The sequence below is a fragment of the Eutrigla gurnardus genome (assembly GCF_963514095.1).
Source record: "Eutrigla gurnardus genome assembly, chromosome: 8".
Lineage (NCBI taxonomy): Eukaryota > Metazoa > Chordata > Actinopteri > Perciformes > Triglidae > Eutrigla > Eutrigla gurnardus.
This window is the reverse complement of record NC_139922.1, coordinates 17,941,078-17,964,821: the sequence shown is the minus strand read 5'-3', so window position 1 is coordinate 17,964,821 and position 23,744 is coordinate 17,941,078. Positions and strand designations below refer to the sequence as shown.

Below are 23,744 nucleotides of genomic sequence, written 5' to 3'. Positions count from 1 at the left end.
GATGCTGTTGTCACGAGTAGTAGTTTGAAAAATTCTGTTTCTTGTTACTATGTAAGATAATAATATAATATAAGCAGAAAAAGTCATAAAAAATGTGTAATATGTATATAATAAAGTCCAGAAAAGTGATTGAATCCTAGTATGTAAAAAAAGCAAAGTGAAAAGTCATAAATCATAAAAAGTCAGTGTAGTGTGTCAAAAGAAGTCATACTATGGTTTCTTGAAAAAACTCATGGTTTGCCAAAAAAGGCATAAAAAAGTTATGATATAGTATGTCAAAATAAGTCATAGTATGGTTCATGAAAAAGTCATAGTATATTTTGTAAAATAAAGTCATAGTAAAGTGTGTCACAAAAGCTTGCCGAAAAAGTCAGTATGGTATGGAAAAAAAGGAATTAAAATATAATCTAATAGACTGTCAAAAAAGTAATAAAAAGTCAGTATGGTATGGAAAAAAAGGAATTAAAATATAATCTAATAGACTGTCAAAAAAGTAATAAAAAGTCAGTATGGTATGGAAAAAAAGGAATTAAAATATAATCTAATAGACTGTCTAAAAAGTAATTATAGTATGCCGAAAAAAGTCATAGTATAGCATGTCAAAATAAGTCTGTATGGTTTGTCATTCAAAAGTAATTGTATAGTATAGTGCAGTATACCGTGATAAGACATAGTTGTAAAGAAATTTGAAAAATGTAGTAAAGAGTGATAGTTCAGTATGTCTCAGTCATTAGAAATCAATAGAGTATGATGAAAAAAGTCATATATGTTGAAAAAATAATAAAAATGCTATTGTAATGTCTGTCAAAAAAGTCAATATACTTGTAGTAACTTGGAAAAAAGTAATATGATGCAACAAGCCATACAATGCCATAGTATACAATACAAATGTGGTAGTATAGTATGCTATAAAATGTATTTTCAAAAAGTAATAAAATAAAACGTTTTTTAAAAAGTTATGGTAAAGTAAGCCATAAAGAAATATTTAAAAAACGATAATGGTAAAGCATGTCATAGTACATTATGCCAAAACAAAGTCTTAAAAAAATCCATGCCATGAAAATATAAAAAGCCAAGGTAGGCCTATAGAATGCAATAAAATTTAATAAAAAGTCAGAGTATAGTTTGTCATAAAATGTCTTAAAAATCACATAGTATTTAATAAAATATCACCCAAAAAAGACAAAACGTGCTATCAAATACCTATTTTATCACTTATTATTTTCACCCTTCATGTGAAAATAACTTTTAAATAATGTTTAATTATATTTCTGAAGTATATAGCCTTAAAACAGTTCATATTATTTTGCATTACGGTCGAACTGTTAATTAACGGAGGACATTCGAGGACAAAGCGTGGGAGTGATGCCCATCTTCAGGCAGCCGCCTTCTCTCCACCTACCTCACCTTCCTCCTGGTCTCCAGGGAAGATCGGGTACTCGACCAAATCCACCGGACTTTCCAGGTTGAAACCCAGACGGACTTCGTCACACTCTGCTGATCACACCTGTCTCACATCATCCATCATGCTAATTAACACACAAGGAGTTACCTTGACAACAAAACCACCATTATAATTTAAAAAAAAACATCTAAGTTGCATGCAACTTCTTTCCATGACATCAACTATATTTCATCATTAAGCAGTTGCTGACAAGTCACTCAATTATATTGTGATGTTGTTGAAACCATAAGAACCTACACGTCTAAAAAAAAAAACCTTTTCATATAAAACTGACATTAATAATTACACTACTCTGACATGAGCCATTCTGCAAAATTAATATTTTTACTTTGATACTTGAAGAATATTTTGATGTGAATACTTTAGTAATTTATCGTAGTGGAAATTTGAGTATTTTTACATTAGGAAAAACCATGACTATTACTACGATTCCTAATAATATGTGCGTTTTGTAAGCCACATAATGAAAGACCGACTTAACATTAAATGTGCTGAACAATAAAAAAAAAAGAAAGATGAGATCAAGTATGAAGATGTTGGGTAAAATGTGTCGTTTTCATAAATAAAATAACTTCACATACAAAAAAACTAAAACACTTAAGGCAGAATTGGTCCAAAACGACATAAAAACTTTTAGAATCAGAAGTTTTTAAAGGAATCCGGAGGGATTTTAAATACTGAACGTTGGACTACACGGTCAGCAAAGCAGCAAGGAACAACATTAGGGGCAGCTCACACAAATTACAATAAAACATTTCCCTCACTTACCTCCAGCAGTATCAAGATGCATTTGTTTTTTGTCCAGGTTTTGATATATTGTCTCTGGAATTTGGTTTGTGGTGCTTCGCAGCTCTGAAAATTTAGATTCACTAACATCTCTTTCCATAAACTGTCGTCTGGAAGATTCATTGAACACACCGTCAACTGATTTCATAGGATAAAAATGAAATATCTCCATTGAAAACTCTTCATACTTTGTTCTGTCGTTTGTTTCTGAAAAGCTGCTTCTACATTTAGAGATAAAAACAGATTATGTAGCGTATTTTCGTGAACTGACCCTTTATAAAATGTCAATAGATTAAAATATTGGTGTTAATTGGGGCAAACAAACGATAAATCAAGGTGCAAAAACATGATCTAAAATCTAAAAAAACGATTAAGCCCAGGATCCGTTTCACATGTCCAGGTATTAAAGCAATAATATATAAATGTTTGAATATCTCATAAATATATGACATCTTTGCCACTTTAAAGTCAAATGGCACCTAATCAGTAAAGGTTTATTAAATAACCTGGAAAGACAACAATAAAAATCCAACTTTTACAGGACGGACGACTGCTTAAAATTGTCGAGTAAGAAAGAAAGAAAGAAAAGCAGCAGCAGTCGTGTCTCCTGCAAGGACAGGGAACGGGGGAGGGAGTGGACAGAAGAAGGAAAGGAGGAGTTTCGTCTGATCTGGAGAAGTGAAAGTGAAATGAATCTCTTCGGTATTTAAAGAGGAAGTTGGGACCCTCTGAGCTGTTGGCGGATGGGACTGCAGGCAGGGACACGCTTCTCTGGAGATTTGGGTGAGCTGGAGAACTTTTAGACGCTATTCTCCAAACTTTACAATCGTGTGAATGATTTATACTGGTGTCTTTTTGTACTTTCACTTTAATGGCTTGAGGAGCCGAGTCCTCATTACACCTCTCTCTCTCTCCCTGCTTCCACTTCTTAAACACTGTCCTGACGTTCAGCTCATGAAATCTAATCTTTACAGCTTGTTAAAACTGTCTGTGGTCTTTCCATCATTCCTCTGGTTGTTTCTGGAGCCCGCTCTTTCCAACAATTAGGTGGCAGTAGCCTATGGGTGACAAACCGAAAGTGCATCTAAATCCTCTTTGTTTCTTTCATCAGCAGTCTTTTTTTTTCATTCAAGGGTTAGTTCTCTTTTACTGGGGTTTTTTTTAGGCCTCGGAGACATGAGAAATTAATGCTGCTTTAAATCAGGCTTTATGGTGACATAGTCTCCTTCCTTTTATCGTTCTATCAGTTCTCCCTTGTCAGGCTGGCCTATCACAAATAGAAACCTAACCCTAAACAGAGGATACACAACAGGTTTTTCAAGTAAGATACAAAGAGCTATTTGTAAGTGTGATGTTGGCGATGAGTTAACATTTCCTTTTGTATACAAAATCTGACATGAATTATTTTGAGTTTTCTTAACATTTCAAGAGCAACTTGTCTTTAATTTCTTTGGCTTGTTTAGATTCCTGCATCATAAAAAAAGGCGCTGCAGATTAAGCTTCAATATTCCATATTAACATTGTTTACGGGAGACTTTTAATTGGGCTCCCTGCTAAAAGCTTTCATTAGTTTCATAGATACAATTTCTTTCAAATCTGACAAGCAAACATAAGAAAACATATGTACAGCAGCTGGATGTAATGTCCTGCTTTCTGTGAATTCTTTGAGCAAAAAAAACTAACTGTGCTTTCGTTGTGGCTTCACTCAAAACCGCTTCTTAAACCACTAAGTTACAGCCGAGCGGACGGATGATATTTAATGGTTCATTTTGTTTTACGTTACACCACAATCCAGTGAACTTGGAGAAGAGCGGTTATTTTTCTGCGGCTGTTGATGATAAAAAGTTTTGTGTTCAATTAAACTGAAAGAAAACGTAACTTACTGTACAAAGGAAACTAGATTTTCCATTCAATCCAAATGTAATTAAAACCCACACCTGTTTTATGGGTTTTAATGATTTAACTGACCTTTGCCGCTGATTCAAAGCTCAAGTTCAAATGCACTGAAAGTAAAAGGAAAACTTATATTCATAGTGACTATGGTTATGGTGAGGAACAAGATGTTGAAAGCCGTTTACTGCTGCATAAAAGTGGATTTAAAGGGCCAGTCCACACAAATAACAAAAATTATTAAAATATTATAATATATTATAACACTGACTAAATGTTTGGTTCAAAAATAGAAGTGTTATGTTGCATTTTCTACATGGGCAATATACAAACCTAACCTCTACATATACTGTAAACTCTAGATCTGTTAACGCCACGAGACCCGAGTCGAGACCCGAGGTTCGTTACGGTGGGTGGGATTGTAACGGAACCCATAATGCAGCTGTGAATCTAAGCTCCAGCTGGTTATGGGGTCCGTTTTCATCCCACAATGCACAGGACATCCTGAGCAGACGGGTGGACGCCATCAACAAGAAGATCATCATTTATAACCCCGGGTTACCATGCATGTCTTAAGTCAGCTCCCTTTTTTTTTTTTAAATTGATGCATATGATTTCGGTTGGAAACTTTATTGTTCCTTAAAAAAAGGAAAAACAAACAAAATAACATTTAAAACACTAGTAATGGTAGAGAACAGTATAAAAGTATCTACAGTAAAAATAAACATCCCAGCTGACTGAGCCACAAGTATAAAAAACTATTAACTTATATATTATGATTCAGATGGTCCATTCAAGGGGGAATGACAGTTTTGTTCCTCTAAAAGTAAATGTAAGGAGTGATCCGTAAATCTTATGTTTGATGCTGTGTTGCCATTTTGAACTGGATCTATTGGAGTGAAATTATGCAGAAGGTGTTTTTCCTCAATGACACGTTTTCTCCCGGATTGCTCACAACAGTAAATGCAACCGGGAATTACGTGTCAGCCAGGAATGACTCCTAGTACAAGACGCGGGTATTTTCCAGTATTTGTGAATGTATATTTCTCATAAATGTCAGTTTAAAAACAAAATAAAAATTAAAAATCAATTACTGTGTATATTTTTTTCTTACAATATACGCCACTCTCCATTTTCTCTGTGTTCCTCTCCCTCTGGGTGACATGACTGAAACCTGACATTTACATCGATGTTTGACAGTCACGTTTTCTCTAAATGCCAAATTTAAACGTTGGCAGAAACTTAGAATTTCTTTTAAAAAATGTGTGCGTTAATAGCTCTAACGGCACTCCGAAATGAAAGCAAATGTTTCGGAAAAGTTTCCTACACACTGCTCAAAAACCTTAAGGAGACCCTTAAATCTTACAATTTTCAAGATGAAAAGCTTCATAATGTACATTTGATAATTTGTTGAGAACAAAACGCTCAATGGAAACCATAATAACCCTAATCCTGCTGGCTAATTTAGATACCTTCAGGATTTGGAGTTCACAGTAATAACTGTCAACATATGCTTCAGTGTGAAAATGTCCTGTTTTTGACCTGGATTTGTTCGAGATAAAAGTGAGCAGAGTCGTGGTTGAAAGGAAAGATTTTCCCGTGCATTGTTGAAAAATACAGTTAAAAATAAAGGAAAGTGGGCTTAGGCACAAGTCAGCTGGTGGAGGAGTGACAGAGGTGTTCCCTACACCTGAATAACCCCGTCGCACGCCATCGTCACTCAGCGGCGGTCAGTGATCCGAAGGCGCGGGGAACCTCGACAGTATGCTGTCCACGAGTTCGAGGTGTCTGTCGTGGTTTTCTCGGCTGATCCTTTCGTGCATGGCCACCAGCTGATTCATTAGATTGTTCTGCATTTCCTTCTCATGGTCCATCAACCTCTGAAGGCGGGCGTCCTCCTGCGCCTGCATGGAAGCGTCCATCTCTCTGAGCTGGGTGACAGTCGCCGACACTAACGTAGAAACTTGCTCCATCACGGTGGTTTTTTTCTTCTTCATCGGGGTCGTGTATGCTAGAAAACAACAGAGACAGCCAGTCAGTGTTCAGTCTCGGACATTAGGCAAATCATTTTATCACGTTTGGGGTTTGTTTTATCTTGAAACCCTACAAGACCAAAGCATCCATAGTTCTCACATTTAAGACTAGCTGTATACATAATAATGTGAGGGGTAGACAGCATTCATATGACTGTGAGAAGGCATAGTGACAAATGCGTCCTCATTCTGTGGCCGTTTGTGGCAGCAGTGCAGTTTCAGTGGGTTAAAACCTTAAATATGTGGACTATTTGTCAGACTTCATGTGACAAGACTGAAAGTTCCTTTACTGTTAGACAAAAACAAAACACTAATATCTATTTCTTTCGTGGGCAAGGTTACAATCTGCATTAATTCCAGGGGGAAATGACTATATGGTGTTTATCGGCAGTGATGTAAACATGATGCCTATGTCTGCCTCTTATCTGGTGCTTTGATTGGTATTGATTTGGTGGGTAGCGTCTCTGTTTTTGCTGAATTTCCAGACAAACAGCGTGCCGTTTCCCCAGGCGTGTGAGACGTCACACAGATTGCTGGTGCAGCATCTTTACAGGTCAATGGGCTCCAGGCTGATCAGTGTGAAAATGGTTGGCAGCACATTAAAGTGCATGAAGACTTTTCCAGGTGTCCCTGGAGCCCGGAGCTACGGTTTGGCTAATGTGATCTGGGTGTAAACTGGTGAAGCACAGTTTCATCAATCTCACGGTCTACAAATCTCTAATGGAATCATCTTTTCTGTTTTTATACAGGAAGAGGACATTTACGTTAATGCATATAGCAGTGAATACATCTTGTGAAACTAGATTCCTTCTGTATTTGAGATGCACTTCTAACTTTTGGTTTAATAAGGATCCAAGTCTCGGACCCTGCAGGACGTCCTGGTGTCGTGAGTGAACACAGTGATGGCAGACACACGGATGCTTACTGGTGGTGATGGGCTGTAAGTGTTCCGATGGGCTGTACGTGTCGTCCTCGTCCTCTGCCTCCACTGGACCCAGATGCTTGGTGAGCTCCTTGTCGTCAACGTCGTCCCACAGCCCGACGACCACCTCCTGATGCTCGTCGCTGACGACGGGCGGCGGAGACGGAGGAGGCGGCGGCAGCGGCGGAGGTGTGGGACTCCGGTGTCGCTTCACCGGGTTGGGCACGTAGGCGTTCCCGAAAGCCCGGTGGCACAGCTCATAAAACGGCCAGTCGACCCGGTCGCTCCCGCAGCGGGTCTTCTGCTGCTGGTACTTGCTGTACTGCTTCCTCAGCGCCTTCAGCTTGCTGATCACCTGCATGTGTGTCCGGTACACCCCCTTCTCCGCCAGCAGTTTGGTCATCCTGTTGTAAACTACCGAGTCCTTCACCGTGCCGGTGATCTGGTGCCGGATCGACTCCGACGCCCGGACGGTCAGAAGTTCTTTGATTTCGTTCTCCTGCCAGTTGTGCATCTTCTTTTTCCGCTGAAACGTTAGGATTCGTAATGTGGTGCTCAACTTATTACACCTCCCTTGTATAGTTGCGCCCTTACGTCACATGTCCGCGCCGGAAGAATGCGGTTTTTTTAATCGTTATTGAGGAAAAAAAAAACAACATTGCAGAGAAACAGAATAGGAATTTAAATAAATAATAATACAAGTAAATAGAATTGGGATAAATACATTTCAAATATAGTTAATACATAATATAAATATCAAGAAAAGGGCATGTTATTCTTATAGTTGACTATACATTGCCTTTCATGCGTTACATTTTGTAATTTTGCATTTATTTATGTAAAATTGACTACATATGATCAATATGTATATAGTGAACTAAATGTTATTTCTATCATGTCCAAAATGTATGCCACTCTTACACTAGCTTTGTTTTGTTTTTTAATCAATTTTAATAAAAATATTTAATTTGAGTCCACTAGTCCAAAAATAATTATTATTATCAGAAAATATTCATATATGACAAGCTGGAACCAAATTTTTCTTTGGATGATTAAAAAATTACAAATGTTTCTGTTGATTGACTTATTTATTCACAGCTGTATAAACTGCTGTTTCTATTATAAGTAGTAGCCTATAATGCTTTTAGTTATGGCATGGCTCACAGGTGACATATTTCTGTCTCACAAAGAGAAAGTATGTTTACATTACTCACACATATGCTGAACATCTCATTCAAAACATTGGGCGGTAATATGTTTGTATAAGAGCATCTGGATCCAGTGGAGGCAGAGGACAAGGTCGACCAGTACAGCCCATCGGAACACCGATGATGAAGATTAACTTCTGAAAAACACCTCAGACGTCTGTTGTTACAATACCTGAGAGGCAATGGGTTATCATTTTACTGTAATGACCACTTTAATTCAAGTTGGATTGGGACGGATTGCTCCAAAAGTTACTACTCAGTGTAGTTAAAGGGAGCCATTGCAGTTGAATCTAGGAGGAAGAACAGGATGGGAGAGTCTGGCTTTTTATTTCACCTGTGTTTACACACATCCAAGTTGTTGTTGCTCGTACCCAATAATTTTACTGGCCGTATTTGTAATTCTGGGCCTATTTTTGTTATTATTTAAAAAATACAGACTATAGTGGTAATACCAGATATCTGACACTTTTACACCACTACATATAAATATGTTAAACTTTCATTTAATCAATTAAATGACACATTGTATTGACATTTTGTTCAACGAAGTTTCCTGCTTTCGACAAAGTGCTAATTGGTGTCGTTTAAATAAAGTACCAATGACCAATAACAAGTCGTGGAAGAATTGATAGTAGAGCTAAAAAATACGAAATATTTATTAATTATTAAATGTTCAAGATTCCTTGTTAATTAACAGTTACGGTCAGTAAAATAATATACAGAGAAATATCGTGATAGTAATCATTCTGGCAACGTGTTCAAATGGATTAAAACATGTATCTAAAAAAAAACACAAGAAAACATTCCGCTGGTCCAACACGGGAATCCATCCCGGAAGAAACACGGACTGCCCTTCGCTAGTTCCGCAAAGAGGAAAAACAGCTAATGCAGTCCTCCTTTACAGCCAATATCTGACATCGATCCGTGATTAACCGCGCGGCCGGAAACCGGCGTGTAATTCGGCAGCGTTGACGCTCGTCGTAGCCGGCATCAGCCCCCAATCAGCGAGACGGCGTCCGACCAGAAGATGAGCAGGGTGCGGATGTGCCGATAGCCTGGTAGCAAGCTCACCCGTTCGTGTTGGCGATGGAGAACACCGAGGAGTCTTCGCCCCTCCGGATCACCCCGACCGTCCGGGCGCTGAGCTCCGCACTGCGGGGCAAGCGTGAAAATCCCGATTCCAGTCGGTTAAACGGGGACCGGATCTTCCCCGAGCCGGAGAAGCTCTGGTTCAAGGAGAGCAGTGCTAAAAACCTGCGTAACAGGGACTTCTTGTCACCGACCACGATGCTTAACACGCTGTATGCGGACGGACAGGTTGGTAGTACCTGTTGGGGTTGTGTTCAGTATTTTCACGGGTTGTATTGTTAATTTCGCGGTGTTTTGTACCTGAATCTTACCGAACACGAGGGAGACATCTTTAAAAACCAGAGCCATCGCTGGACTGACTCGTGAACGGCAAATGTTAAACATTACTGGGGTTAACACGTAAAACTCCGCACGCTTTGCCATGTGGTGTTCTTCCACTAAGCAATATAGTCCCTTCCTGGACAGTAGCAAAAGGTGGCGTGCGTGTGGGTTTGTTTTTAGCGCAGTAATATATAAATGGTCGGAAGGTGTTTTTAATGGTTTCGAACGTGACTCGACCAATAGGAACAGGGCAACGGAACTACCTGCTTCACAAGGCTCCAAAACAACGTAAAAGGTGACGTGAATCCTTAAAATCCCCCAGATGATCGAGTGTAACTCTGTTAAATCCCATGGCCGCTGACTTTGCTTCATCATGATCGACCAGACATTAACAGCCTGCGGCACTAATTATTAACCCATGAGTTACAGATGCAATATGGGTCAGACAAACACGCAGCTATCTGTGCTGCAACTAAATCACACGGAGACCTCTTCCATAGCTGTACATGTCAGTCTCTCATACATTATATGATGTCATGTCCTGTGTATCTTGATACACCGGTGTGTTCATGCATACTTGTGTAAGAGGATGCTCATATTTATTTTTCCATCGGAAGCATTGTGGTTTTACAGATAATCTGGTGTTTTTGTTGAGTAGATACCAACACATGACACATGTGCATGTTTGTAAGATAAGATAAGAAGCACAAATGTGTGTGCAAAATGTTTCATGTCTTAAGGCAAGAGCTAGGTGGATTACATGACATAACCCTACTTGGAAAAAATCTATTCATAGCTTCTAGGTAAATATGTATTTCCCTTCTAAAAGACACTTTTGTTACATGTGTACAGGTTTCTAATTGCTGCCTCCATCTGCCCAGGTCCCTCCAGCTGTGATGTCCAGAGTCCTGTCCCTCCGTGGCGGTGGTGTTCTCCCCGTGGCTGGTGGGGAGGTAATGGGTGAGGGGTTGAGGGTGAGGGTGGACCGGGCTGCAGCCTTCAGGGCCGTCATGGCCGATGGAGCCACAGAGTACCTGAAGCCTTCAAGTCAGAGGAAAGGCTGTGTGGTGCTCAACTGCCCTGCGCTGCACCCTAAACCCAACACACCCACTCCTGCTACACTGACTCTGGGTCAGCTGAGGACTGTCCTGTTGGCTGACCACATGGGGGCGCTGTTGAGAAGACAGGGGTGAGTCTGTGTGTTAATTGCCAATGTCAAAATAATCCAAACAGATCCACTTCTCTCTTCCTAAATAAATCCCTTTGTGCTTTATCTTTTACCTGTTTATAACAATAGATATGTTGCTATAACATAAAAAAAACTGAATGGGACATTTTTCAAAACACTGACAAATTAAAGACTAAATGATTAGTCGGTTAATTGGAAAAAGTACTAGGGTGATAAATTGCTTATGAATTGAAGCCATATATCAAAACTGCTTATGTAATCAATACCAATTTCCTCACCTGGCTCAGATTTTCAGTGTCCTATTGCCCAACACTTCCCGAAGACAGCGACATCATCCCATTTCTCCGAGCTCTGGGCATCGAATGGCCGACCGCTCCAGCCAACTGGACCAACGAGGAGCGGGAGGAGAAGATTCAGGAGGCGCTGGAGAACTCCCCGTACAGAGAGAGGGAAACGGAGAGAGGCAGGAGGACCAGTGGAGGAGGAAGGAAGGCTGAGGAAGGGGAGGACGAGGGAGAGCTCAGGGTCAACCTGAAACAAGTGTTCCAGGAGGAGGGGCTGCTGGGATACGACCCCAGCCTCGGTACCTGTGTAGGTGAGGTTTCATGAGCCAATGTTTTGAGATATCTGCCTGAGAGTTGTGTTTGCTAAACAATCGAGCCAATAGTGCTCAAACTCAAAATTGGTGTTTTAGAAACTCGACAGGAGAAAAAAAACAAGTTGCTGTTTTTACAAGGAATTAAATGCTAGAGCTCCTTCTTGGCCAGCCCAGTGAGGTAACCATGGGGTTGCCAGGCAAAGAAAAAAATATTTACAGCATGAAACACCTGGCTGGAGCCGATCCCAGCTAACATTGGACAAAGGCTGGGTACATCCTGGATATGTCACCAGTCTATCACAGGGTTGACACATGCCGCTGCGTTTCTTTCCTCATTAGACATTTGCAAGGCTGATTTTGAACCCTGCATTGTTTACAACCATGTTTACCAGCTAGCAGTCTTTTTGGCATATTGCTGTACCATATTTTTTGAGCATTAGCACCACATATTGATCAGTGGAACAGCAGAAATCCATTGACCTGGGTTTTTTTAATAGACAGTTGGTACTATATATTTACTGGTAAGACATTGTTGGTGTATCTGTTTCAGTAAACAGAGACAGTGTTTCCCACCTGGCTCAACTGGACCTGGCCACTGCTGACTGCACAGTAAGACACACACACACACACACACACACACACACACACACACACACACACACACACACACACACACACACACACACACACACACACACACACACACACACACACACACACACACACACACACAGAGCTATGCAATATTCAAACAGACACTGATGATTTCCTTTTTTTTTCTCATTAACAATGACAGAAACAAAGTATTGATTCATATGGCCTTGGATGCCTCTTTTATAGGTAGCCATGGCAACAGCATTGCATGTGACTTCCTGTCAGGATGAGTTCCGCCAGCAGCAGATAGCAGTGCTGTGGAGAGCCAGTGGAGCGACGCACACACAGGTAACAACAACACCACCACCACCCAAACGCGTGTATTGCAACGGCTTCCTGTTTTTACCTGCTCTGCTCTCTGTTTCTGCAGAGACATCTGGTGTGTGGGCCTGTTAAGACTCCTGGTTCTCACCTCACTGCTGCACAATATCTGCAGTAAGACACTTTCATTGTTCACTCTTGTGTCTCTTCTCTTGTCTTCTAATAGTTCTGTCTTTAGGTTCTCCATCTTCACTCTCTCTCTCCACTTATCTTACTGGCCCCAACCACCTCTCCACCAACCGATGTGTTTTTTCTTTTTTACCACAAAAAGATACTCGCAGTAGCATCTTGTCTGCACAGTGACAGTTCTAATTAAGCTGAATCAAAAGAGCAATAGTGGGCGTTGATGGTGCCGTCTCCATCTCTGTGTTATCGCTGTGTATTTTTAGCTGAGGTGTCTGTGTATTCTTTCCTCCTCCAGGCTGAGAAGAGGTCAGATGAAGGAGGCCTCAGAGATGAAGTACGGAGATCAAGTAGAAGGTGTGTGGAGCCGTGTTCATATTCATGGTTATATTATATTATATGCTCCTTACTCATCTCACTGACCTGACTGATACTGTTTGCCATTAACTACAGATGAAATGAGTAAACTGGTTTGAAATAACGTTTTCTTTTCTTCTTGTAGGTCAGACGTGGGATGACATCATCAGGGTCATGACCTCTGCCACTGTCAGATTTGAGTTGCTGTCAACGGTCCACACCAGTCCTGTGAGTCATCATTACAACTGAATTTTACTTTAAGTCAACCTTAAGTAATCAAATACTAACCTAACTGTGCGTTTTTTCTTGAGTCTGTCTGAAAGTGGTGGACGGTTTCAGACTCTGCATGCAATTGTCGATGTGCTATGTGTGTGCTTGTCCCAAATGGCCATATTGATTAATTAAAAATGGCTGTATTTGACTTGATACACTTGTTTTTGTACTTTAGGTGACCCTGGACGTCCAGCGGGAAGGGGGCGTGTCCACGAAAGGGCCAAGGGGAGGAGTGTTTGTGATGTATAACTGTGCCAGACTACACACTCTGTTCGACAGCTATGAGAGAGGAGTGGAGAAGGGTGAGAGTTGTGCTCTGCACAAGATTTATGCTTCATGTCTTCGATCAACCAATAACCCAGATGGCTGTGGTCTGGCAGTATTCCCTTAGACTAACTTAATAAAGGAAAATCCATATTTTAATTGATTGGAGCAAGCAATTGCGGGAATCATAAAAAGTTAGCAGGAGTGTGATCATTTATAACCAGATTTCTCTCATGTAAGAGCAAAAATATATAATATTACATTTTTTGACTCTGTAGATTAATTATTTAAATTAAAGTTTCACAGATTTTTCTCCTTTTAAAAAAAAAAAGAATAGAATTTAATAATGAAGCTTTAACAATTATGATTGTATCATACTGTATTGTTAATGTATTTTTTTTCTGCTTATTTGCAGGTTTATACCCAGAAATCCCTGAGGGCTCCCAGCTTGACTTCTCTTCTCTGAAAGAAGAGGTTTCATGTTATTCTCTTCTATAACATTTTATTCTGTTCTGTCATTTCTTTAGATGTCCTTTGTTTTTATATTACCGGTATTTCCATCAAAAATATGTTAAACCGTCACAGCAACATTTCGGTGTTAATCCTACCGTGCCGTCTCTGTCTTTTGACTGACAGGGTGAGTGGCTTCTCCTGTTCAATTACCTCATTCCCTTCTCCGAGCTGCTGGACCAATCAGGACAAGCGTTAGACTGCGAAGGGGGAGGAGCAAGAGTCAATATTAAGACTGAACAGGTCAGAGGGTTGAGAACCGCCGATTACTGCTCAAAGATGTAAGCCAGCTGTTAAGATGTTTATCTAACGTACGGATGCGTTTGTGTTCCTCAGATCTGTAAATTTCTCGTGTCTCTCAGTAAAGACTTCAGCTCGTACTACAACAGAGTCCATGTGCTCGGGGTGAGGATGTATTTACTGTGTATATACGCTCATAACTAAAATAGGTCTTGTTTCTACAGTGTGTTAAATTATTTACTGAAAAGGGATTATGAGAACAGGAGATGTCAACTCCTTTTTCGCCAACATTGCAATTTTCCTTTCTTTTTCCTCTTTCTTAACTGCCCCTTTCTGCCTTTCTTTACAGGAGCCGCTGCCTCATCTCTTCAACCAGATGTTTTGTCGTCTGCATCTGTTGAGAGCATTGAGAGAGCTCTACCACAGCGCTCTGGACACCCTTAACCTTCCCCCCATCAGGCAACTATAGCCACAATTCACTCGTCCTCTGATCACTGACCACCGACCTCCATCTCACACACTCGCCTATGTTTTTCAATGGTAGCTTTATCACATACACATTTATTAAACTTCATTAAACTGACACATTCAATGTTCCCTCAATTTGGTCAATATGAGATATTGTATTACCTGCCCACTGTCAGTGATTACTGTAGTTTGGCACACTAACTCCTAAAATATTTAAAGGACGGTCAATACCCATAAATAATGTGATGCAAGTTAACTCTGAACTCGGCACGCTGCGAGTTCAGCTTGTAGTAGGCAGATCGATTTTTCTGGAAAATTTAAGCTCCTCCTATGCTACAAAAAAAGTTTGAGATTTTAGAAAGTTCACTTATTTGTTTCTTACATAGATTTGGAGGAGAAGCTTGATACCACTCTCATCTACAGCAAGATTTGAACACATCACGATATTGTTATAATTTACCTTTGGCCAATACTCATTTAGTCTGAATAGGGGTTAGGGTTAGCTTGAACGTTAACTAGCTCTCGCTGTGCAGCCAACTGCTAATGTCAACTAGTGTGGGCTGTGCCGCCAACGGCTGACGTTAACTAGCTATCGCTGTGCCACCAACGTCTAACGTTAACTAGCGCTGGCTGTTCCGCCAACTGCTAACGTTAACTAGCACATTAACTAGCTCCAACTGTGCAGCCAACTAGCTAACGTTAATTAGCTCTCGCTGTGCCGCCAACTGCTAATGTTAACTGGCTCCAACTGTGCAGCCAACTGCTAATGTTGACTAGCTCTTGCTTTGCAGCCAACTGCTAAGGTTGACTAGCTCTTGCTTTGCAGGCAACTTCTACGTTAACTAGCTCCAACTGTGCAGCCAACTAGCTAACGTTAACTAGCTCTCGCTGTGCTGCCAACTGCTAATGTTAACTGGCTCCAACTGTGCAGCCAACTAGCTAACGTTAACTAGCTCTCGCTGTGCCGCCAACTGCTAATGTTAACTGGCTCCAACTGTGCAGCCAACTGCTAACGTTGACTAGCTCTTGCTTTGCAGCCAACTGCTAATGTTAACTGGCTCCAACTGTGCAGCCAACTAGCTAACGTTAACTAGCTCTCGCTGTGCCGCCAACTGCTAATGTTAACTGGCTCCAACTGTGCAGCCAACTGCTAACGTTGACTAGCTCTTGCTTTGCAGCCAACTGCTAATGTTAACTAGCTCCAACTGTGCAGCCAACTGCAAACGTTAACTAGTTCTCCTCCTGCCAATTTCAACACATATTTGTTGTTCACAATGTAGCATTACCGGGGGGGGGGGGGATAGGGTACACAAAAGTTTTTACTCTCAGGTGTGTAGTAGTAGTTTGCACATGCACGGTTTTGATCGGGCAGGATGTCGGATTGGGTAGTGAGTGACACGTGTAGTTGTTTTTCCTCTGTGGCGCAAGTGAGCCGATAAAAGACATAACATGATACCGGATAGGTGCATAGACTCACCGTACTCACTCAGCATTTTAGGCTGTGTCAAAGCCGTTGCAGATAGGGGTATCAGTATTGCAACAACTCTAACTAACACATTGTATCTTGTAATTTGTACTAAAATTGAAATTGTAAAATATGTGTTGGACCAATTTGTGACGGGGATGAGTTTCCTGGACACTGGGAAGTTAATGGTCCTAGTCGAGAAATAGTGTTGTCATGATGATTGAGTTTCAGCTGCTCATATGTACGATATGTATATGAAATGGGTTTCGATCTTATTGTCTAACTCACTGTAAGAAAGCAAATAAGGCTATTTCCCAAAATGTCAAACTATTCCTTTAAGTTTAAGGATTTTTTTGCGCAGCAGCCAAATAGGCCACATCTCCAACTCCAACAACTGAAGCAACTTTTAAAATTGCCTCAACAATCAAGAAAAAAATGTGCTTTTATTAAGCCTCGCTTAACTGTTCCATTTCAGTCCCATTTCAACTATGTTAGCCACATTGTATTTATCAGTGCCACACAAATATCACAAATAGTTATTTAAAAAGAAAAAAAAGGCACAGAATATTTATTCTGCATAAGAGTCTTAATTGCTGTGTTCATGTGATTATTCAGAGCCCTCCAATCACAGTTACCCTGCTTGACAAATCACAAATGTTCAGCATCAGGTGTTCATAAGTTATTGACGAAAAGCAGTACATTAGCAGTATTTAGGGCATTGTGCCATAACGTTGGGAAATGCATGAAATGGCATGAAAGTAATATATATGAAGAGTTTTATGCCAAAAATGTTATTTATAAATCTTGGTAATGACCTCAACTTGATCCTTGAAATGTGAAATGTGTTTCCATTTCAGCTGTTAAAAATGTGCCATAACTTGTTTTTAACCTTCTGCCGCACATGATTTTGTAAATTGGTGTTTTTTTGTTTTTGTTTTTAAAGTGAATATCTCAACTTGGACAAAACTTAGGATACAAGTATCAAATATCTTACTCACTTCTCACTGCATGACATGTTTGAGCTGCCCTGCAAAATGTTGCTCGTCCCTGAATGGATTTTTAATGGACTTTTTTTACATTTTACTTTCTGTAGAAAAGGGAATGAGATGTTTTCCAATATGCAGATTTATTTGCAGTGACTTACAGTGTCTTGTTAACCACAGCTGTAATGACCACATTATTAAAGCAGGGGAGATGCAGAGTGAGGGACTTTTTCCTACCTTTTGCTGTTAATTGTCTCCCTGTATCTGTAAACAGATGTCTGTATATAATAGATGCAGCATGTTCACTATTGGCGTTTCTCTTGCTGCCATGTTTTCACCCCTCAAGTCTCAACATCTCTGACCTTCATCTCTCATTCTTTTCTCCCTACTCTTTGCCACCCTGATGCCTATCTCCCTGCTAACAGCACTTATTGCCCTTTAATCTGTCTTGTCTGTCCTAATTTATTGCCACTGGTTTTGCAAGTTCCCGTACTTTCCTATCCAATTTCTCCATGGACATGCTGGAAAATCTTGTTATTAAGAGTTTTCAGCGTGAAACCAAACCAAACGATGGATGCTTTTAACAATTGGGAGTAAAAATAATTAAGGGAAGAATTAATTACTCATTGCGTACAGCTTAGTGATGGATGTCGTCAGTTTTCTGAATTCTGAAAATGAAACAAACAAAAATAAATCTGTAATTGATAACATTCACAGCTCAACTTCATAGGACAGTCCTCATCATCCTGAAAAATCTCTACATAAACATCGGACCCCTTAAGTATCTTCACTGCCCATCTGAATGTAAATAATCTGTCTCCCACACGCATCTGTCAGTCAATGGTTTCTGTGTCTTTCCTGTCTGCAGAATTAAAATAACCATGACAGACTCTCCCGCTGTGTGTTTGTCTCTGAAAGATGACCCAACTCATGCAGTTATTCTGTAGATAAATCCCCTCATGCTCCGCTCCAGCACAGCGCCCTGAGGCCACACAGATCCAACAATAGCCCTACGCTGCCTGGATATACAGCACATGCTGTAGATACAACCCTGGTAATGTGACGTGCCATTTGTCTTCGCCCTTTTTTCTCCTCCATTCCCATGCCTTCATCTCCCTAGGAGTTCTTGCTTTTGATCGGGACCTCATTTATAAAAGGCAGTCACTGATTTATGGCTGTTTACAAGCCAAACATTTGCTTCTTGAAAAATTTGAATTACAAATTCGATGGGCTACATCTCATTTCTGCTTCAATTTAGCTAAAATGATTTATTCCAATGACTCATCTGAGTTGTGTGAATCCTGAGGAGATCGTATTTGCTCTTATGAAATGTTTATGCAACAGTGTACTTGCAGGAAATAAATTGTGAGACAGTTTTGATGTTTTATAAATGAGGCCCTCCACCAACTTTGTAAATAGTACACTAGACGGCGTTTGGTTTGGTCCCAGTTGAAAGTCCTTGCTGCTTCATTCCTCCATCTCCTCCTATGTCTGCACTGTAAATACACAGGCCTGTGAACTGTAACATTTGTTCATCCTTGTTTTTGTGAGTAAACCACCTTTCAAAATAATTGGTTGTGCTGCATTCAAATCTGACATGCAGTTACATACAGATGCAAATGACTAGGAGTTTGTGAAATATACAGTTTTTATGATGCAATCTTTACCCAGACTGATCCTTTTCTTCCGTATGCAAGTCCTTCTACCATTACTCTTTTCTTCCTTCATTTGTTATTATTTTCTCTCTCCCAATTTAACCAATATTTTCCAATAGTTTGCTTCCCTATTCTCTCTTTGCAGTCAGGGAGTGAGAAAGAAAAGAGTTGGTCTGGGTGAAAATTCCTCAACTGTATCTGTCTGATCACATCTCTCTGTGCCTCTCACTCCCCCCCCCCCCTCTCAGCACTGAATCAAATCTATACTTTCCAAGCTATGCCAATTGTATTTGTATGTGGGATCAATAAATTATTACTGCTTAAATCCACTGGTTGATTCTGGTGCTCTGTAACAAGCTTGCTTATTTACAAGGCGACTGAAACAAAGTCATGGTATTTGCATGATATGGTAATAACCAACTGTTTTAATTAACTGAGCAGCACAGACGAATGAGTTGATGGCGTTAATAATAATGCTGTTAGTGTAGAATTTCACCGTGGTGAAGGTCACTAGCTGCAGCCTAGATAGGAGACCATGCAGGCAATTAAACCTCTGAATTCCATGAAGAGAACAAATTAAATGAACGTTATTGGTTCATGCCTACAGGAAGCTTGCTGCACAGCTGATTCCCAAAAGCTCAATTTAACAATGAAGGGATTAAACATTTTAATTATCCATTACAAGAAAGAATGTATGACTATGTTGTAGTAGTTATTTTCCAGAAAGGATTATGAATGAGCATGAGTGTCACGTCTTTGTATTTGATTTAATTTGGGTGCTTGGCTTAGACCTCTCCAGTATTTAAATATGAATTATCTTATTTGTTTACATCTCATATTCATTCACATATTCAATTAAAGTGCATGTCCCTAAAACTACTTTATTTTCTGCATCTGTTTTTACATGTATATTTTTTATTGTCATACTATCAGTATGTTTGCAGACAGAATTTTGTCTCTTTAAAAAGGGAGGAAAATGTATTCACTTGATTTCTGGAGCTTCCACAATAAAGATCATCTCCACCTGTTCTGGCCATCAACAGTGAGAGATAGTCCAAGGCCACGCAGTAGTGATGCATCTCCCTGCCAACACTGCACACATGGAGCATTTCAATGACTGTTAAAAAGATAAGATCTCAGAAAAAAAGCATGAAGATGGAATAAAGAGTCAACTTTCAGATTTAATTGGAATGAATCGATTAAAATCCAGCCATCAACAGCCCTAAATGTGGCCAGTGATGTGTTTCCTCCTTCCCACAACCTGCCTTGACCTGCAGTAATGAGCTGTAGCAATCTGTTAGACACACACACACACACACACACACTTCACTATTACTATTCAAGTAATCCATTTTAACATTTACAGAAATGCTTTCCGAAGCCATGAAAACGGACAAAATAACCATATGTAGGTTATACAAGTGAGCAGTTACAGAGCTGTAGACTTGAATAAACCGTTGATGTTTTTTGAAGACTTGAACCTCAACTTGCTTTAGATTTGAAAGCAAAAAAAGTCAACAAGCTTATTGAATGCTGGAACAATTAACAAAAAATAAGCAACAAACTGACTGAAAAATCCACAGCTCTGGAAGTATGTATACACATGTATACGTTTCTTGTCATTTAAATGGTACACACACACACACACACACACACACACACACACACACACACACACACACACACACACACACACACACACACACACACACACACACACACACACAGTTGTATGAGTGGGGTCACTGTTGGAGTTTGTCATCGGGGAATCATCTGCTCCCGGGTCTCTGTTGTGTTCTTAACAACACAGCTGCTTCCACAGTTTCTCATTCACCGTTTCTGCATATTTGCATGAGTAATATTCTTCAGTTTGAGTATCTGATTATCAAGCATGGCTGCACTGCAAATGCAATGCTGTTTGCTTCTTTCTTTGTCTCCTTCACATAACATGATCGTGAGCACAGCGCAAATACCTTTTTATGCATACAGTAATTCACAATATATAAATATATATATATATATATATATATATATATATATATATATATATATATAATAAAATATACAGCATGTTTGTGCGTATTATGCATGTGAAATCTCCAACAATACTCACAACTCAATAAACAGCTGAAATCCAACTGACTAGAATGCAAGTAGGGCACTAATGTCATCTCACCGCAGTACAATAGGTTCAACACACGGTGGCGATGTTTAGCCAGGTTTCCAACTAACTGACACCCGTGTCTGGAACCCAGCCAGTCCACTGCAAAAAAAAAAGGGGTAAAAAGCTGTAAAGGTGATGTTCTCTACTGTAGTTTTAAGCAGTTCTAATGATTCAAATAAATGTCACAAAGGTTAAAGATCACTGAGAGACAGTTTGCACTCTGAAGCTGAATTTGACCATCGGTGGTTTGGATTCTGAGCTCACTTCGTTGTGCTCAGCTTTTCCACACATGAAGAATTGCCAGATGTTAACATCTGTCTCTTGATTCCCCCAAATGCTTTGGATTTAGGGTTGTTTCCTATTGTTTTGTTATGTCATTCGTACTAATTAACTACATCACAGCTGTCTTAAAGGAGCAGCGATTACTCTTTTTACGAGTGAAGTGTAAATGTAATTTACTCTAAATCGGGAACACACCACAACTAATGTGTTCACGTAAATAAAACACATTCAGGTGTTTTATTTTCAGAAAAACTGGAAGTTGGAGCAGAGATGAGTAATGGATTTTCCATTTGTAATAGAGATTTCCTGGACTGTAACCAACTAGCTAAGGCAAGCACCCTTTTTTCTTTTTAGAAAGACAAAATAATCAATTCTGAACTAATTAAGTCATAAAATAAACTGTGGTTTGTTTTTCATCAAATAAAACCTATTGCTGTTCATGTATTGGACTTACTGTTCTGACCAGCCATTTGGGCAACTCACAACATCAAAATACAACCTATATCCATTTGATTGAAAATAATAATAATGTGACGGTTCCTGATAACAACATTTTTGTAAATCCAGACTTCGTTTTAAAGAACAGGGAAGCTGTGCAATGCAAAAAAGTGTGAAATTGAATTAGGCAATTATTTGTGCACACAATGCACTCAGATGCATAGAGAACACAGAAAAAGGCTTGGATTAGCAGCTGCTCAGGTTGCAAAGGGTTTCAGGCTTAATTTGCACTTTTGAATGGCTTCCCTCCAATTTGGATGGCATTGTTCTCACCTGGACAAACACAGCGAACACAGCAGTTCACGCTGCTGACTTCACAACATGCTCGATGTGAACGTGAAAGATACATTACAATGAATCCCCCTTTTTTTTCCTTTTTTTTTTTGCAGTGCAGTCAGGGCAGCTCCAGGAGGCTTTATCCTTTTCATCTCCATCACCGCCAATCAGAAACTCCCCTTTACAAGACCCCCGCTTGCTTGTCAATCGCTCCCCTCGGGCGATAGGTTGGAACGAGACAAAAGAGGGAGGAGGGCGAGAGAAAGGGCGAGAGGCTGAAACAGGAGGGGGGGGGGGGTCGGACGTGAAAGTAGTTGATAAACGCGGGGATGGGTTGTTAGAGAGAAGAGCATGTAGAGTAATCGCTGAGTAGATCCACTGTCTTGAAGAGAGATGAATGAATGGGGTCAGGGACGCCCCTGAGAATAAAAAGAGAGAAAGAGAGAGAGAGGGCTTGATAGAGTGAGAGAAAGGAGGATAACAGAAGCTAAGATGAAGCAAATGCATGAGGTGGAAATGGACTGAGGGCGACAGCAGCGAGGTATTAAATAGCCGAGAGAAAAGTAGGGGAAAAAAGCCTGAAAACGAGGAGAATGCAAGTCAGAGTGGAAAAGAAGAGTTAGCAGGAAAGAAGCAGATAAAGAGGATGAGGATGAGAGAGCAAGAGACGGGATGGAACTGGGTGAAGGACCAGAAAGAGATTAAAACAGCAGGGAAATGGGAGAGGAAAGGAAGGAATTACACAATAAATCAGAGAGGAAGGGAGGGCGAGCGCTAAGTGACTTGTGAGGAAATTAAAATATGAAAATGATGACAGGAATCGTTTTATGACGAATACAGTTTTAAGTAGTAGAGCCACTTTAAATTCCCTTGTTGAACTAAATCTTCAATGTTCCTCAAATAAATACACTGAAGTCTCCTGGTTAATATTGCTATTGGTTTAGCTAATTGGTTTTAAGAATTTCTCCACCAGCTTTTGTTTGGCAAATGGCCTGAAATACTCCGATACCCACGGGTCTCAGACAACAGCTTCCTCTCTTTAGAAGCAAGATTGTTTTTTCTCGTTGCCATTAGGAACAAAACACAGCACCAGTTGTCCAGTTGATCGAAAAAATGTCCCCCGAATCTAAACATAAACTGCTCTCGAGTACTGAAGGTTTCTATCAAGTAGCACACAGCAGAATTTCAAGCTCAGACTAGTGTCAGTTTACTCGGTTTTCCCACCTACGCAAGTATGTAAATGTATCCCTAAAGTGTGTTTGTGAATCCCACACACACAAACACAAGACGAAAGATCCAAAAATGACAATACAGTGAGATTTCACAGGTGATCTGTGAAACATCCATGTCCTCCCGTCACAATCAGCAGTCAACAGGCGGTGGATTTCACCCCGCTTCCCCGTGCAAAGCGTTGCAGGCGGTCCGCTTCATCTAGACATTCATGTGATCAGATTTAACACCCCGCTCAAGATCACAAGACGCTCATATCTTGGCAGCGTGGGAGCTATAAGACGCTCTATTTTGAGCTTCTTCTTTTTTTTGCTTCCTCCACAAGCCAAGCTTCTATTGAGTCAGCAGGAAAACTCAGCGAGAGAAATAAGCTGCCAAGGCCGGAGCAGTCAGGCAGGTGGTGAGCCGCTGCTGGTCGGGGCGACTCATATAGATTTAGCCTATGAATTTTCTTGATTTACATCTTTAACAACACAGATT

General features: G+C 40.1%; 2 protein-coding genes across 2 annotated transcripts; one reads left to right on the top strand and one right to left on the bottom strand.

Moving 5' to 3' along the window:
- Positions 1 to 4,301: 4,301 nt before the first annotated feature.
- On the bottom strand, positions 4,302 to 8,355 carry LOC311016892 (uncharacterized protein). Its single transcript, XM_084014892.1, has 2 exons — positions 7,100 to 8,355; positions 4,302 to 6,152 (listed from the first exon to the last, which is right to left on the bottom strand). Exons 1-2 carry the CDS (start codon positions 7,608 to 7,610, stop codon positions 5,872 to 5,874), a joined length of 792 nt encoding a protein of 263 aa, XP_083871018.1. The 5' UTR covers positions 7,611 to 8,355; the 3' UTR covers positions 4,302 to 5,871.
- A 208-nt stretch (positions 8,356 to 8,563) lies between these two features.
- Positions 8,564 to 18,721, top strand: dalrd3 (DALR anticodon binding domain containing 3). Its single transcript, XM_084014891.1, has 13 exons — positions 8,564 to 9,621; positions 10,596 to 10,903; positions 11,191 to 11,498; positions 12,052 to 12,110; positions 12,342 to 12,443; positions 12,526 to 12,590; positions 12,898 to 12,956; positions 13,102 to 13,184; positions 13,405 to 13,531; positions 13,909 to 13,967; positions 14,130 to 14,246; positions 14,340 to 14,408; positions 14,593 to 18,721. The coding sequence occupies exons 1-13, from the start codon at positions 9,391 to 9,393 to the stop codon at positions 14,710 to 14,712; spliced, it is 1,707 nt and encodes a 568-aa protein (XP_083871017.1). The 5' UTR covers positions 8,564 to 9,390; the 3' UTR covers positions 14,713 to 18,721.
- The last annotated feature ends 5,023 nt before the right edge of the window (positions 18,722 to 23,744 follow it).

Bases quoted from the DNA above. Each gene is read 5' to 3' on its own strand.
- LOC311016892 (XM_084014892.1), bottom strand. From the start codon at position 7,610: ATGCACAACTGGCAGGAGAACGAAATCAAAGAACTTCTGACCGTCCGG. The intron at 6,153-7,099 runs GTAAGCATCCGT...GTTGTTTTCTAG, and splicing joins CTTACAGCCCATCACCACCA to CATACACGACCCCGATGAAG.
- dalrd3 (XM_084014891.1), top strand. From the start codon at position 9,391: ATGGAGAACACCGAGGAGTCTTCGCCCCTCCGGATCACCCCGACCGTC. The intron at 12,444-12,525 runs GTAACAACAACA...CTGTTTCTGCAG, and splicing joins GTGGAGCGACGCACACACAG to AGACATCTGGTGTGTGGGCC. The intron at 13,968-14,129 runs GTTTCATGTTAT...TTTGACTGACAG, and splicing joins TCTCTTCTCTGAAAGAAGAG to GGTGAGTGGCTTCTCCTGTT.